The following is a 15,559-nucleotide window of genomic DNA, read 5'->3' on the forward strand; positions in this document are numbered from 1 at the left end:
TAAATTTCAGTAGCGAACGAACAGGTCTTCTTACAAATCATAATGTACATCATCTTAAAGCTTTATCCTTGTATTTCAATTCCTCCAGCGGCACGTCCAGGTTTAAAAGAGTTTGGGCTATTTTGTCAAAATTGCAATGCGAACCCCTGAACAGCTGTCACGACCCATTTAAAGGCCTCGAAAAAGGTCTTGTATGATATATTTACAAATCAAAATATATATCTTCTTTAAGCTTTATCCCTTTAGTTTAAATCCTCAAAGTTTCTTTCTCGGCCCGCCATAGGCGGCGCGTCCAGCTTGAAAAGAGTTCGGGCTAAAACGACAAAAATGTAATGCGATCCGTTGAACGGCTGTCACGCAAGAGGTCATGTACATTTTTTGTTATTTTTTAGCCCGAACTCTTTGAAAGCTGGACGCGCCGTTTATGGCGAGCCAAGAAAGAAACTTTGAGGAATTAAACTAAAAGGATAAAGCTTTAAGATGACATATATTTTGGTTTGTAAAAATATCATACAAGATCTTTTTAAAGGGCTTTAAATGGGTCGTGACAGCTGTTCAGGGGTTCGCATTGCAATCTTGACAAAATAGCCCAAACTCTTTTAAACCTGGACGTGCCGCTTATGGCGGGCCAGGATAGAGAATTGGAGGAATTGAAATAAAGGAATAAATCTTTAAGTCGATGTATATTATGATTTTTAGGTATATATGGCAAACCTCTTCATAGGCCACTGAAGTTGACCTCTATTTTACCTCCGTGAAAGAAACGCGAAGTACTCTATTTCAACGGGTCACTGTTCTGGCTTAAGCGTAACAACATAGCAAGAAATTAATAATTTCTGAGAGATAAAACCATTGCTTGAAGATACTTGAAGATATAATCCCTTATTTGTAGCAGAGCTATGACGGCACGATTAGGACAATCACAACTTTCGTACTATTTTACACGTCGTGAACAAGACGATTTCGAGAACAAAAGATCATTCTTTCCAAAGTGAACGCATATACTCTCTGAAGGGAGCTTAAAGGGCTTAATAAACCCCGATTATTACCTATGCTGAACGGAGGTGAGGAACAGACCAAGTGCTTCTCTATACTCGAGCTTAGATCTGAAAAGTGAGCAGAACAGACGCTCGGCGTTGTAGCGTACGAAGTTGCCGAAGTTGCATAATTTTTCATTTGTTCATGGGGGGTGGACAACTTCCATTCGGGCGTATTTTAAACTTGACGATTTTTCGGAGAAAAAAAAGCGCGATGGAACTTTTTGATATAATTTTCGAAAAAGGTTCATGAAAAGGGTCCTTAAAAAAAAAGACGAATTTTCGGTGGATTCTCGATATTTACGGTCAGTGGCTCTTAATTGTCGTGACGCTGTCATAGCTTTGCTGTTAATGAGGGATCGTGTATCTTCAAATCTTCAAACCTTTTGTAGAGCCTAAACATACCCCTCCCATAGGCTGATTGTCAGAAATGTGAGTCTCTATCGGGAAATGGTGCTGGTTAATATAAACCGGGCAGCAATGATTTTAGAGCTAAAAGTATAACTGGTACAAGAGAGGGGAAACTATCTTTATGAGTTTTTTTTTTTTAAGAAATATATGCGGCACTTGAGAGGGCTATGGTTTTTGTGAGATAAGGACCAGGCTTAGGAAGCAAAACTTCCGCCAAAATGACTTAAGCAAGAAAACACAAGAGTCTGCATGTGTTCTCATTTTTCAGACCTACGCTTTAAAATAGATGTAATTCCTCTCATTGTTACTTATTAAAAGTGACTGTGTAATTCTTCACTTTTCCCATGGTTAACATTTAGGATTTATCAGTCCTTTAATTTATTTCAGGGACTAATCAAAAGTATCTGCATGCAAATTCAGACTTTTGACACTTTACAAAGATTATTTACCTCTGGTCACGTTTGCTCTCGTATGATCCGTAGTCAACAACCGTCCCATTCGATTTGATGCATCTGAAAACACCATAAGGATATATTTTTTCTGCGACGATCAGTCTGAATTAATGTTCCCCGCCCCCCATTACAGCGACAATTCTCTCATTTGCTTCCCGAGACTCGATTAGACTTTGCACAAAACGTTTCATCACGCTCTCTGTGTACTCATGCGATCATCTACATTTAGAGTGTCAAATGACTAGCACCAACAAGGTGGCAAAAGTTTTACCTTTGATAAGAATGAATTCCCTTTTTAAGACTGAAAAGCTATTGAATAAATCAGCCAACAAGTGCATAAAACCCTAAAAGTGTTTCTTTGTGATTTGTTAGACACGATTTTTGTCATCCATCCTTTCCCATCTTATAGTTGTCATGGTCGGGGGAAGGAAGGGTGGGGGAGGAGAGTAGGTTGGAGGAAAAGCGAACCCGAGGTAGAGATATACTTATTGACATCTAAATGCATACAGTATTTATCCCAGTAAAAATTGTAGCGAAAATCTTTGATTTTTAAGGCAGCGGAAGGTTGGGGTGAGAAAGAAATTCCTACCGAGGGAAAAAGCGACAGCCAAAAGGAAGGGGAGGGGAGGGGGTGGGGCAATGCTCGCCTTTTCCCCACTTCCTCTCCCACTTTAGCTTAAAATCAATCTTGGCCGATCGAATAACCGATGACATTTGTAGATCTCTCACGCCTTCGATCCTGAAACCTGCAAAGAGCTACTTATTTCAGATTTCACAAAGGTTAGAGCAACCAACAAGAAAGGTATCGTATTTTTCGCTTTGCGTGTAAGTATTTAAATAATCCAAAGGGGGAATTTTTATGCATTTTTGCAAATTCTAGAGCCACGTTTCATTGAAAACTAGAATTTTCGGAAGCTATATCTCCCTCTTCATGTTCATAACTTTTCCACAACAGAATGAAAGGGGACATAGAAAAACAAAGAGAAAATTGATAGCGTTGAAATGAGTACTTTGTTACCTACGGAAACGTAGTAACGTACAAATTTTTAAAACTTGGCTTGACTTACCAGGATGAATATCTTCGGTTCGGCTCTAGAAAGTGGAAATGTAAATGCATTTAACCATAACGAATTCAAACAATTGACTAAGTTTATCAAAAGTCTAATCCCATGCTATGAGGCTAATAAGGAGCAATGGACTAACGCATGTCCCGTCTCAAGCTTCAAGCGGCTTTGCCGCTCATCCTTTGAACGCACATGGCCAGCCCTCATGATTAAAACCTCCAGCTTCAAAGGCTATCATGATAGAAACATTTAAAACAAAAGAGATTTAAAAAAAGTCTTACTTGATGAGGCGTTGCAATTGGAAATCCACACAGCTCTCGTTGAGGTTGTTCTTCTTGGAGATGTAAGAAGAATTTTAATTCTATATGGGGTGTACATTCACGCGGAAGTTCTACCATTGTGCTAGTTTCAAACTTGTCATCAGAACGAAACCTAGGTTAGAAAGGAAATCAATAGAGAGCCGACTATCTTTTCTTTCATCAAGTAACAACACCCAAAGATTGAGAACTCCTTGACTTTATAAAGAGAGAAAATTATCGCTGACATTTTGGTGTTCAGAAGGAGAACAGAACTCCAAAACACACTGCATATGATAGTTTGATTCGAATGTTACACTCTACTCCTCTTCTCGTTAACCAAAAATGTATACTACAAATTGGTTTTGGAAACTATTTCAATCAATGAGAAACCGGATTGAAAACCAACATTAAGTAGTCCACAACTTGCGCGATTTACCATGTTAGGACACTGGAACGTGCAAAACATGTCATACTGCAAGATGGAAAGCGGAGCAACATAATGATCGTACTGAACGATTCTAACTTTTATTTTTCCAAAATGTGTGAAAGCGATCTTCGAAGTAATGACTCCTACTTATGTAGTACAGACATTGGTGAGGTTCATTACTACGAGGATCGCTTTCATACATTTCTTGAAACTGCAGTACACATACATGATTTTCATATATTCAAATTCATCGGTTTCATTTTTCCCTTTTTTTAAGCCTCGTTTTTCGAGCAAGGAAGCTCTAGGTGCTTTGGTCTTAATTAACGCTTAAACGGTTTCTTTTATGTTGAATTCGTTCGAAACCTAAAAGCTAAAATACTACAAAACGAAGTAACCCTGGAGTGATCACGGACGAGTGAACACTGAACTCCTTAGCCGCAAATCACAAGTTATCTTTTCCTATGTAAAATCATCAGAAAAGGTGAATGTGGACTTGGTCACAACCTGCATTATGCGAAAGGTACCGTAGGAGGTTTCATTGAAGATTGACGAAGCCTCCTTTTATGTAGTGGGTGTGTTACGATTACAATTTTCTGGGCACTTCTGGAGAAAAGGCTCGAAGACTAAAGGGTACTCAGTTTTTGGTCAACCTCGCACGTGGTTTTGAAAAAACTCGTTCTTAACACGTTATATTACCCGCTTTTATTATCCTTTCAAAAATTTCTATTTTTAAAAAATAGTTTTTTCTTTTTACGGCACACGCCTACGCTTAAAACTCAATCTTAAAATATATTCGGCATTCCTGTTAATGATCTTTAGACCCCAAAATCACGCACAGTACGCTCGGGCTGCCTGTGAGTATATTTGGAAAAATTGACTAGTTGAAGTGCAACTAGTCAAGGTGGAATAATAACGAGGGAAATCTTCAGGAAAAGAACCTCTTTTCCTGAAGATTTCCTCCGCTTTTTCTTCTTCGGTTTTTGGTTCTCAATGTTGAAAGAGGACGACCTAGTAGAGAAACTTGCCGATGCTGACGCAAAGTGCACAAAAATCGAATTGATTGGGTCAAAAACAATTGAGAGTAACAGAGTCTACTGCTATACACTGTATAACGAAATGCTTAATAGTTTTTCGTCATACAGTAGATATGGTTTGAACCCGGGGGTAACATTTGAAATTGTAGTCTGATCGTCCGGGTAAGTGTTGTGTAATTCAATAGTATTTAATTGTAGAACTCATTTCATAATACAAATCAAAATAACAACAGCGCAAACAGCAAAGTAACGGATAAAGTCCTCACTTAAAAACTCAACGAAGTCACTGTCTCGAAAGATGCTTATACACTTTCGGAGATACGTCAAGTTTACGTGATTCCGCTTTCTTCCGCAGTTTATGCACAGCTTGAACCTCTAAGATTTTTCGGGATGGTTTGTTTTTCTACTGACTTGTGAGAAGGGAGATGAATCACTTAATGCGGAAGCCCTCGAAGAATCGCTCTGTGCGACTGTAAATTTTGTAGGCGATATGAATATTTAAAGTGCACCAAAACCCAAAATATTTTTTTTCGCTTAGCGAAATAAGCGTATTTTTTGGAGTATTTCTGTGCAAAATTTTTTGTTTGCTCAAATCTTCAATTTTCTGTGCTCAGTCAAAATACGGAAAATCGGCCGCCATCTTGCCCCACGACCGAGTTTAAAGAGGAATGGCTCTAGCGGGTATTGTGACGTCAAATCGAGAACACGGAAGTCTGCATTTCACACATTTTCACTTGTTTGGGAAGGCTGTAGTCGATATTGCCCGAAAATATGCCGATTAAGAGTGTTGTAGAAGGATGTAGCAAGGTGCGAAATTTGCAAGAGGGTATCGCGCTTCATACATTCCTCATACAACACACTTAGTCGGCATATTTCGGACAATATCGACGACAACCTTCCCAAGCAAGTGAAAATGTGTGGAATGCAGACTTTCGTGTTCTCGATTTGACGTCACATTACCCGCTAGTGCCATTCATCTTTAAACTCGATCGTGGTGCAAGATGGCGGCCGATTTTCCGTATTTTGACTGGGCACAGAAAATTAAAGATTTGAGCAAATTAAAAAAATTTTGCACAGAAATACTTCAAAAACTAAGCTTATTTCGTTAGGCGAAAAAAAAATTTTGGGTTTAGGTACACTTTAACAGTTGAAGATGGACGTGGAAGTACACAAGCTGATGAATGCCAAAGTGAGAACGGAGGTGATATTGCGGAAAATTACGTAGAGCAACTTTTCTAAGACTCAGACATAGCGTTTAGATAATTGAAGGCTAAAACAAAGCCTCAGCAAGGTTATATTTTTGGCCTTAACTTACTACCTTACGATAAAAACTTTGAAAGGGTGCTCATGTAAACTATCGAAACATATTTTGCAGCATGAAAAAAATGTTATCAATCCACTGAAGATCAGGGAGAAGTATGTCAGCAATGATGTAGTATGTCAGCAATGATGTAGTACGTCAGCAATGATGTAGTTCTTGAAAGAACAAGTGTGGGAGCACTTAAATGAAGCCTTTCGCTAAGTGCACATGTGCAAGAGGTCGGTTTCTCTTAAAAAAAAAAAAAAAAACTAAAAAAAAAACTAAACCATTTCAAATCTTAAAAACAGCGGATTTGTTTTGGCAAAAGCTGCGTTACTTTGGCGTACGAGGAAGGTAGTTTTACCTGAGTTTCAAAATCTTGTTCATTGTGCATCCACTCCGAGCGTCCGCACGTAACTCATCACCATGATAAAGTGTTTCCAGAGAATCTCCACTACCATAATGGTAGATACCAGGAGAAGCGCATGCTTCTCTTTTAACTCTGCCTTCTAAATGAACTGGATAACAAAAAAGTCTTAACAGGGCTAGAGCTTCGCTAGCAGACACCTCAGCGAAGTTGCACAAACATGCAAAGAACCCAGCCTCTACAGGGGGGTACCTAGTGAGGCGGTTGATGCGGAGAACAAGACTTCCTAAGGCCTGAGGTATCTTTGTCAACCGTACCTCGGGTATCTTTGTCAACCACACCGTAAACCTGTAAAGACAAGTCGAAATAGTTTATATTCATGAGCAAATACTTTTTACCATCTGAAATTTCCAAACTGCTGCCAGTGACACAATACTGCACTATTAATTCTAATGGCGATGGAAAACGAAAGTAATCACTACAGAAAACTTTTCGGTTGAGCTAACAAATAACAAGAAGCAACTGAAAACACAGTATTGCTGGAAGGAACATCTCATATGTTCACTAATAGGAAGAAAAAACATTGCTGATGTGATAAACAAGAAATTGTCCCGCCAGTTTTTGTTTCTTTTGTAAAGTGCTGCGCGCTCGTCCCATTTTGAAATCACGCATTTGATTTCAGACCTACTAATACACATGCCAAATTTTTCAGCATGCTCATTGGCCGAGAGCACGTCGATTAATCCCAAGCAGTGCAGAAACTTGAAATTTAGTAGAGAAAGTTAAAATTGAGCGCAGAAATTGAAATTGAATTGATTGAAAAGCAAGGCGCGAAAGCGAAAAAAAATTCAGACTTTTAGAGAGAATAGTATAAACAAAATGGCCCTACAAAGGACAAAAAATTGGCTAAGAGTCTGGGCTGGATTGTTCAAAACACGATTAGCCTAACCCGGGATTATTGTAAATATTTAATTCAAATATCTTTGCAAAGGGATTTTTCTTTTGTAATTTTTTTCCAGTTAGTTTCAAGGCATGTTGAGATAAACCCCAACACAGCCTTAGCTCTTGCACATGTTCTTCTACAAGAGAAATTAAAGCCAAGGTTAACTTTTAATCCTAGAATAACGTTCACCCCTTTCGAACAACCTGGTCCTGGTTTCGAATCAACCTTGAAATTCGTAGGATAGATGGGTAAGGTTTCGATCGTGACAGCTTTTGTGTATTAGTTACTCCCGTCGACCGATACCTAACGCAATTGTTACATAACCTCACGCAAAAACGCGAACTGAATTGAACAGAAACAAAACTAGTAGTACAGTAGAAGGAAAAAAATATAGAGCTGTTTCCCGGTTGCTTGACAATAAAAATAAATGCAAATTCTAGAAGCTACAATTGCCTTCAAATTAAATTTTTGCTCTTACAACGATGTCTTAAAGAGATTTTCTCTTTTTGTAAGAGACGATCAGAGGAAATGGAGTAATTCATTCCGGCCTGTATTTTCCGAAACACTATTTCTGTTTGTAATAGCTCCTTGCTGACCATAAAGACAATGAAGGCCATCCGCTTTCAATCTCCTAATTCGGCTGTCCGCAATCTTCTTCAGAGTACACTTTGGAACCAGACGCTACTCAGCTTAAGTATCTATTTTGACCTTTTTATTCTTAAAGTCCATATCTGTTTTAAAAGAAACTGAAACAGCCATGACATTTAGAAATCCAGACGAAAAAAACTTATTTTTTCCGGCCGGGTTTCTCATCATTTACTCATACAGATTAAAACACAAATTCATGCGACTAGAAGTTGAGGAAAAATAGCACGGATTCTCAACTTCTGGAGCTTAGAATCAACAAGGTATTAGTGAAAAGACAAATCCAAGTTTTGGAAATATTGTGGCAATTACTGACGCTACGTTAGTGAATGGAAATCCGTAAACCTACGGCTGTAGCAACCATGTTATATATACTTCTGTCTCGAAGCTAACCAAAATGTTGTTTAAATAATAAACCACACTTTCTATCGGTTTACCCGCTGATAAACCACGCGGGATGTTAAGAGAACACGAGGAAAGTAAACCACGAGGCACAGCCTAGTGGTTTACAAACTTCTAGCGTTCTCCCATCATCCCAAGTGTTTTATCAGCCAGTAAACAGATAGAAAGTGTGGTTTACTGCTTTTATGACATAAATATGAGTGAAGTTTGTCAGAGAGAATGATAAATTTTATTTTATTTTGTGACCAAGTCGCTAATTCTCAAATGCTATAAACCGACCAAAGCGCTGGAAATTTTGCTTTTGTTTTGATTGTCTAGATCTCTTATTTTGTTTTATTTTTTCAGATCCTAAATATCTCATTACGAATATTTCACAGGGAGCCCCCACCTAGCACCTTTCCCTCAGTGACATAGTTCAGGACAGCTTTTGTACCTTTGTAATGGAGAAAAACAGAGAAGATTTCAGTGCTACTCGAAAACTTCGAGGAAGGAAAGCCAAGACCTGACGTTCAAGTAGCACTATTGTATGCAACTGAGCAAGATGGATTTCAGGAGGAGGACATAGACTGCTACTACTTTAGAGAGTCTCCAGAGAGCAGATAAGAAAATTCAACTTGTCTCTGATGAGGATGACAAGGCTGTGCTTCAAATAATTTAAGCTTGATGATTTTAATGGAATTTCCTCTTTAAAAAAAATCTCCTTTGTCTTCAATTAAGTGTGTTAATGAACTCATATACGATATGAACAGGAAATTTTACTTTAGAAGATCATGATCATGAAGTTTATGTTCAGTTACTGTACACTTCCTTCTGCATAGGTCGACATTTCCAGCATTGCTTTTATTACCTGAAACTGTAACCGCTCTGACTATGGCAATGAGTGTTAACAATTCATGAAATGGCCTTGATTGAAATAGTACTTTTATGTGAGTATTTATATCATTTTCCCCTTAATTAGGCTTCTTTCATCGAAACAAAGTCTTGCTCTTGGTTTACCTCTGCAAGACATTATCTCGCTCGGAGGCAAGGACATTTTCTAGCTTTAGAATGTTTTCATTCTCTGTTGGTGTTCCTCGATAAAAATTAGTAGGAGTATGACCAAGCACGTTTGCAAGTGGAGGAGATATGTTGTTTCTTTGCTTTGCTGTGTTGGTAATAGGTTCAATAGCTGGTTCAACGGTACCATTCTGCCTGTACATTAGAGAGATTTAGCACCGCGTTAACGTGAAACGTGAACGGCAAGTGTGACTTAGTTTTCCTGCCATTTTTTTTTTCACTTTTGCAATACAATACAATACAATACAATACTTTATTCAAGAGAAAGGAAAATAAAAATTGTAAAAGTATCTCTCGAAAGGGGATATTCTAGAGGTTAACCCTATATAAAAGATTCCCCGAATAAAAAGATCAAAACATTATATACAGATAATTAAAAACTGTTTACCATAATCTCAATCAATATTCATGTAAATCTTTAGTCTGTTACGAAATAAAGTCAATGATCCTGCGTGTACAATATCTTTAGGCAAATTATTCCACATATTAACGATCCGTACAAAAAAAGAAAATTTGTAGCAATTTACGATAGCTATTTTTACGTAGAGCTTATAATCGTGATTGGCTCTAGTTCGATGACATTTAGTAAGTTCAAAAAAGTCCGAAAAATGAAGACTATCTATTTCCAGAACTATGTTGTAGCACTGGATCAGAGATAAAAACTCTCTTCGTTTCTCCAAAGTTTGCCAATTCAGTAGGCGGCAGCGGTCTTCATAGCTCATTTCTCCGCGTTTTTGCTTTAATGCCAACCGAGATGCCCTTCTTTGGACTTTTTCCAAGGATTCGATATCCTTTTTTTGGTAGGGGCTCCAGACGGGGACAGCGTATTCGAGTATAGGTCTTACTAACGACTTAAAGAGGCAGGAAAACGCATAGCGATTATCGTTTCCAAGTGATCGCCTAATTATACCCAACACTTTGTTCGCCTTGTTTACTATGTAGGAAACGTGTTTACCCCAAGATAGATCGTAGTTTATTGTGACCCCTAGGTCCTTGGCGCTGTCGACAGATTTTAGTTGCGTACCAAGGGAATAACTAGGCTTGGATCTGTCTCTACTGTGCGTTACACGCATAACTTCACATTTTTCAGGATTAAAGCGCAATTGCCATTTGTTAGCCCAATCGCTTAATTTGTTCAAGTCCAGCTGTAAGGCTGGTATATCCTTATCAGGCTCCATGATCTTGCGATAGATTTTAGTATCATCAGCGTAGATTTTCACGGTTGATGCAATGTTTGCCGAAATATCATTTATATAAATAATTCAGCGCTTGTCGGTTGTGCTTTGCCATTTCTTGGTGAAAGTAACCTGTTTCGCATTTTCCGTGTAGGTAAGACTTTCTCCTCTTTTTCTCTCGCAGGGTAGAAGTTAGTTCCCGAAAAAAGGACACTAACACAATAATTCGGAGCTAAAGCAGCAAGGCTCACGCTATTTTATGTGAAAGGGCAAGCTGACGTTTGCCGTTTCACGTAAACACCGTGCTAAATCTCTCTATTTACTCCTGACTTACGTACTTCTGGCCTAGAGTACTGGCTTCAATTTGCCGCTTTCATAATCTGCCTTTAGGCTTGGCGTTTGAGTGCTGTGAGGAATATCTCGAACAAGTGGAAAGAAGGCTTTCCCGAGTCAAATTAGAAATGGAAGAGAAAAGAGTGGATATGGCCGTGGAGGTGCGTAGCTGTATGAATTTTCCAACTTCTTACGTGTTTCGAGAAACTTTTACTCAAAGCCACCCTCCCAGTTACACGGTTTTGCACTGGAGATGCGCTACGATTTCATCGCCCTTTCGTCAATGGGCTAGAGCCGTTTGTTATTTGGAGGGCTCACTAGTAAAGTAGCATTATCACTGGAAGTACACTTTTTTTTCGTACAGATACAAGGTTGGAACATACCGAGACAACATACCGAGAACATACCGAGACAAGCGCTGAAAACCTGGGAACTTCGTCGTCCGCCAAGAAAGCAAAATAATAGGAAAGAAAAAACTATTGAGACTGAGAATCATTATTCATAATTTTCTTTTGCAAGAAATTAAGGGTGGTTAAAAACGTCTTTGTAGAATGTCCCGTTATCTTTTCATTGTTAGTCACATGTACATTCATTGCGAACTCGTCAGCTGGAGGAAATGGCACTGTGAAAAATCTAATTACGGTCCAAATTTTTACCTTTCCATTTGCAAAATTTTGAGCTACAATTACAAGTTCCAGTCGAAAACAATCGGTTTCTTAGAACTCAGTGTGGTTTGGTCTTCGGACGGCATGTTGAATATGTTGTTGTTGTCTCTATAACATGTCCCGTGGACGTGAATCTGAGCAGCGATTGGTACAGTTATGTTTTGGTCTGGATTATCAAATTTGGTGACTATTCCGAAATTTCAAAACTAAAGAGAAAACTTGATTCAAGCTTGGAAATGATTACTGTAATGTACAAATGAAATCCAGATATCTTTCTGTTTCTACAAACATGTGCAATGTTGAATCCTTAGTCTCCCTTTATCTCTGATCAAGTTTGAAATATGATATTCTGATTCTAGCTTGTCTTCGTTTAAGTCAATCTTTTTCAGCACAAGAAACAGATGCCAGAAAAATTTCGTATTTCTTAAGATAATGAACAATTGGCCTAAAGACACTGGCATTACATGCAGTTACACCAGAGGTTACTGAATTAAATAACAGAAAAATCTGAAAAGTACACCGGGCGTTTCCAGTCAGAGGACAACCATGGAACGCGACTTGTCGAAAGAGAAGTTAAAGAATCACATGTTCAAACACTAGTTAAAAGTGACTTGTTTTTCTAATTTTCTACGCTTATCAGAGGAAGTTGACATGTTAGAGAAAAATCGTTGAAGCAAGCAGTCATATCTGGCGATATCAAGAGAAGATATAAAAGAAGCCCGTACGATTCTTCAGTACTGTTGCACTGACTCACTGTTCTCACGTGAAATTATACCCTTCAATTGACCGATGATATCTTAACTGGAAGTCGCTTATTGTCGTTTCTTTCAAATTTCCTTAATTTCACAAACCTAAATTATCAGCCACTCAATAGAATATTCTTGCAACTGATAGTGACATCATACTCTACGTCTGAAGAAGAAACATACCCTATTCAAGAAGATCTGTTCAAAACATCAGGAACATCAACGAAGGTTTTCACTCCTCAACTGCTTGAAAATACCGCTGACTAGCATGCATATTGATTGCTTTACAAATTATGAGAACATCGTTCCTAGGTCCCGTAAATCCCCGCTCTGTTCCCGGACTGGTCCCTAAATCCCTTGAATAAACTCCTCCACAGCAAGTGCTAAGGATTTTCTAAAAAAAGGGAATGGCTGAATCTATGTATTAAACTGTTAAGATTCTCATCCTCTTATGGTCTGCAGAGAAAGAGCGGAATGACGTTGAGGGTCCTTTTACATACCGACTAAAATGCTTTACTTGAAATGTCACCACACCATTCATCAAGACAGCTGGGTTTGGAAGTTGCTTCGTTATCTCATCCCAACCTGCTCTTTTGTCATCAGACGGACATTCAAAGACCCTTACATCAGTAACGGAGAATCTCGTCAATTCATCTTTGTCTCTTTTTAGCATGACAGGAAGGGTTATAGTAGCTGGCTTTAAAAGGTGAGTGATTTGGGGGCACGTGATGTGAAGAACAGGTCCAGCAAACTCTTCGCAACAGTCAAACCCCTTAGAATAGATTTCTTGGACCTAAAGATCCGTAAACATAACAGAAAGGTTCTTATTAATTACAACAGTAACATCATTCAATTTCTTTTTAGAAGGGTTGGGGGAGGAGGGGATGGATAGTGGAGGTTTAGTCATCCGTAGGTGTTAACACAACGTTAGAACGAGATACCACGCGAAAAATTAATTGTTACTTCGTATTGTTTGTTCATCATGGAATTCGACATTCGTCCGTCTTTCCATCTCTAAATCCGCTTGAACAGTCCAATCGTAAAAATTTACCCGGGAGAACAGCAGTAACCTCCTTTTCAAACAAAGCTTGCTCAGATTTCCAATGGTTTCGCAATGAGCCCAGATCAGATTATCGCTTTTAATTATTTTTCAATGAGCATAACGGGCTTCACGTGTTTTTAACCGATTGCGTTGAGAATGTCTTTAAAAAAAAAAGAAAGGAAAATAAGAAGCTGTCCATTGTCTAAATTGCTGAGCAAATATTTATTATTAAATTCTGTGTTAACATTTTCCTAGTAAGTTATTGTTATTGTAATTAATCTGATGGGAGTGGATGACAAGTCATGATCAAGAGCGATGACGAACGCTATACAAATTTTACATCGTTGAAGAGCGTGAGTTGTCGGACTTGATCTTTCATTACCTGTATAGTTTTACTCTATTTTGGAGTTTTGAAAACTCTTCTTTTCGTGGTTCGAATATTAGACCTTAAAGGATATTGCTCATGTTGTAGTTCCTCAAAAAATTTGCATAAACAAAAGCCAATATTACAATTAACACATTAAAATCAAAAAGTGTCCGCCAGTTAGAGAATAGTAAGATGCATGGAAGAAAAAGATGCTTTTTATAACGAAAACCCATTATGGCGAACAGTTCTAACCATTGATCATTATCAAAAATCATTAAACAGATCTGAAAAACTGTACATATTTACCTTTAAAGTTAACTCCAATTTACTTCTTCTCTGGACATTTTTTGCTGGGATTCTCACACTTACTTCTGGATACTCCAGAATGCTATAAGTGATTTCCTCATTTCCTGACACACGAGTCGAGTATATGTAAGACTTCAGGCGGTAAATGACAGCATAGATGCCACAATGGGTAACGTTAGCCTCAGCATAGGGAACCCTTAGTTTCGCAAAGTCGTCTGTAGGAAGAAAAATTAATTCTCGAATTGCGAACAGGCTTTGTCACAGGAGAGGTTTGCGTAGAACAAACAATTTTCATGTCGATGGGGAAATTACACACTGCTTGTCTAGATCTAATGTGCCATGGAGACCCCTAAAGGTCCTAACAGATATGTTTATAACTATCTACGATTTGAGGACAAAAAATTAAACGAACATTGGTGATCTTAAGCTTAAGGGAAGAGTAACTACATCCGGGACAACTTCTCAAACATCTAGTACTCCCGGTTAGCTCAATGGATAGAGCGCTGGACTGCTGTGCGGGAGGTCGAGGGTTCGAGCCCCGGCCGGACCAACACTCAAGGTCTTTGAATAACTGTGAAGAATTTTCTACCTTTCTATAACATCAAGAAATGGTTAGATATTCTAGTCTTCTCGGATAGGGACGAATAAATGGAGGTCCCGTCTCCTGTATGGTTAGGGGCAGGAGACGTTAATTTCCCACACACGAGATTACTGTGTGATGGATGTCCTCCCCTGGGGTGGGATGGGTGGGGATAGAGGGCCACAGGGTCATCAGTTGTACTTAAACTGTTACGTGCTACCCTCTTAAAATAAAGTCATTATCTTATCTTATCTTTTTTTATCTTAAGGTACTTTAATTTATTATATAGATTAACTATCATATCATATCAAGTAACAACTATTTCAGATTATTTCAAAAGTAAGCTCTCAAAAGTAAATTGAAAGTTTGGCATTGGTTAAATTAGGTAAATTGAGTTGGAAGCAGGCGATAGTATCACTGGGTGGAGATGTCGCTGCTTCGATTTATAGGCAAGTTCAAAGGTAGGCAGTTAGGTAAGCATGGCGGCCGTTAGGTGGTTGTTTTGCTTGGTACGTACGGTCGATTAAATAAGTGGGTACATGGGCAAGTGTATGTAGCTCAATGGTGGATGGGTAGTTAAAGTGCGCAGGGTAGATTGATAAGAGATTAGCTGTGGTCACACTACAGGGTTTTGTCCTAGGAAAACTTGACTTGACAGTTTCCCTTGGGAAACTCAAATTTGCAAGTGTGACCGATTTTTCTCTGAGAATGTCCTGTGGATTTCCCTTGACAACTACCTTAAAGCAGAGAAAGGGAACAATCAAATCCCAGAGTAGCCGACCAACGGACGCTCGTTGGCGATCGCGCTGGTAACAGATCCGGAATTATCGTGTTGTGAAACTAATTTTGGAAGCGCTTGAGAACGTGACTTCTGTTGAAGATTTTGCCGCGTGCGCGCGAAAATCCAC

At 38.7% G+C, this 15,559-nt stretch overlaps 1 protein-coding gene across 3 annotated transcripts in view; it reads right to left on the reverse strand.

The window, feature by feature from the left end:
- The window catches only part of LOC111329602 (uncharacterized), a 66,767-nt gene that overhangs the window by 13,229 nt on the left and 37,979 nt on the right, over positions 1-15,559 (reverse strand). For all 3 annotated transcript variants that reach the window (XM_088754286.1, XM_088754287.1, XM_088754288.1), the window contains 6 exons: positions 14,072-14,286; positions 12,857-13,149; positions 6,389-6,739; positions 3,246-3,396; positions 2,968-2,992; positions 1,898-1,960 (listed from right to left, as the gene is read on the reverse strand). In XM_088754286.1, the coding sequence (XP_088610412.1) occupies positions 1,898-1,960; positions 2,968-2,992; positions 3,246-3,396; positions 6,389-6,739; positions 12,857-13,149; positions 14,072-14,286 (1,098 nt within the window). The remainder of the gene's footprint in view (positions 1-1,897; positions 1,961-2,967; positions 2,993-3,245; positions 3,397-6,388; positions 6,740-12,856; positions 13,150-14,071; positions 14,287-15,559) is intronic.

This window comes from Stylophora pistillata, chromosome 3 (genome assembly GCF_964205215.1).
Source record: "Stylophora pistillata chromosome 3, jaStyPist1.2, whole genome shotgun sequence".
Lineage (NCBI taxonomy): Eukaryota > Metazoa > Cnidaria > Anthozoa > Scleractinia > Pocilloporidae > Stylophora > Stylophora pistillata.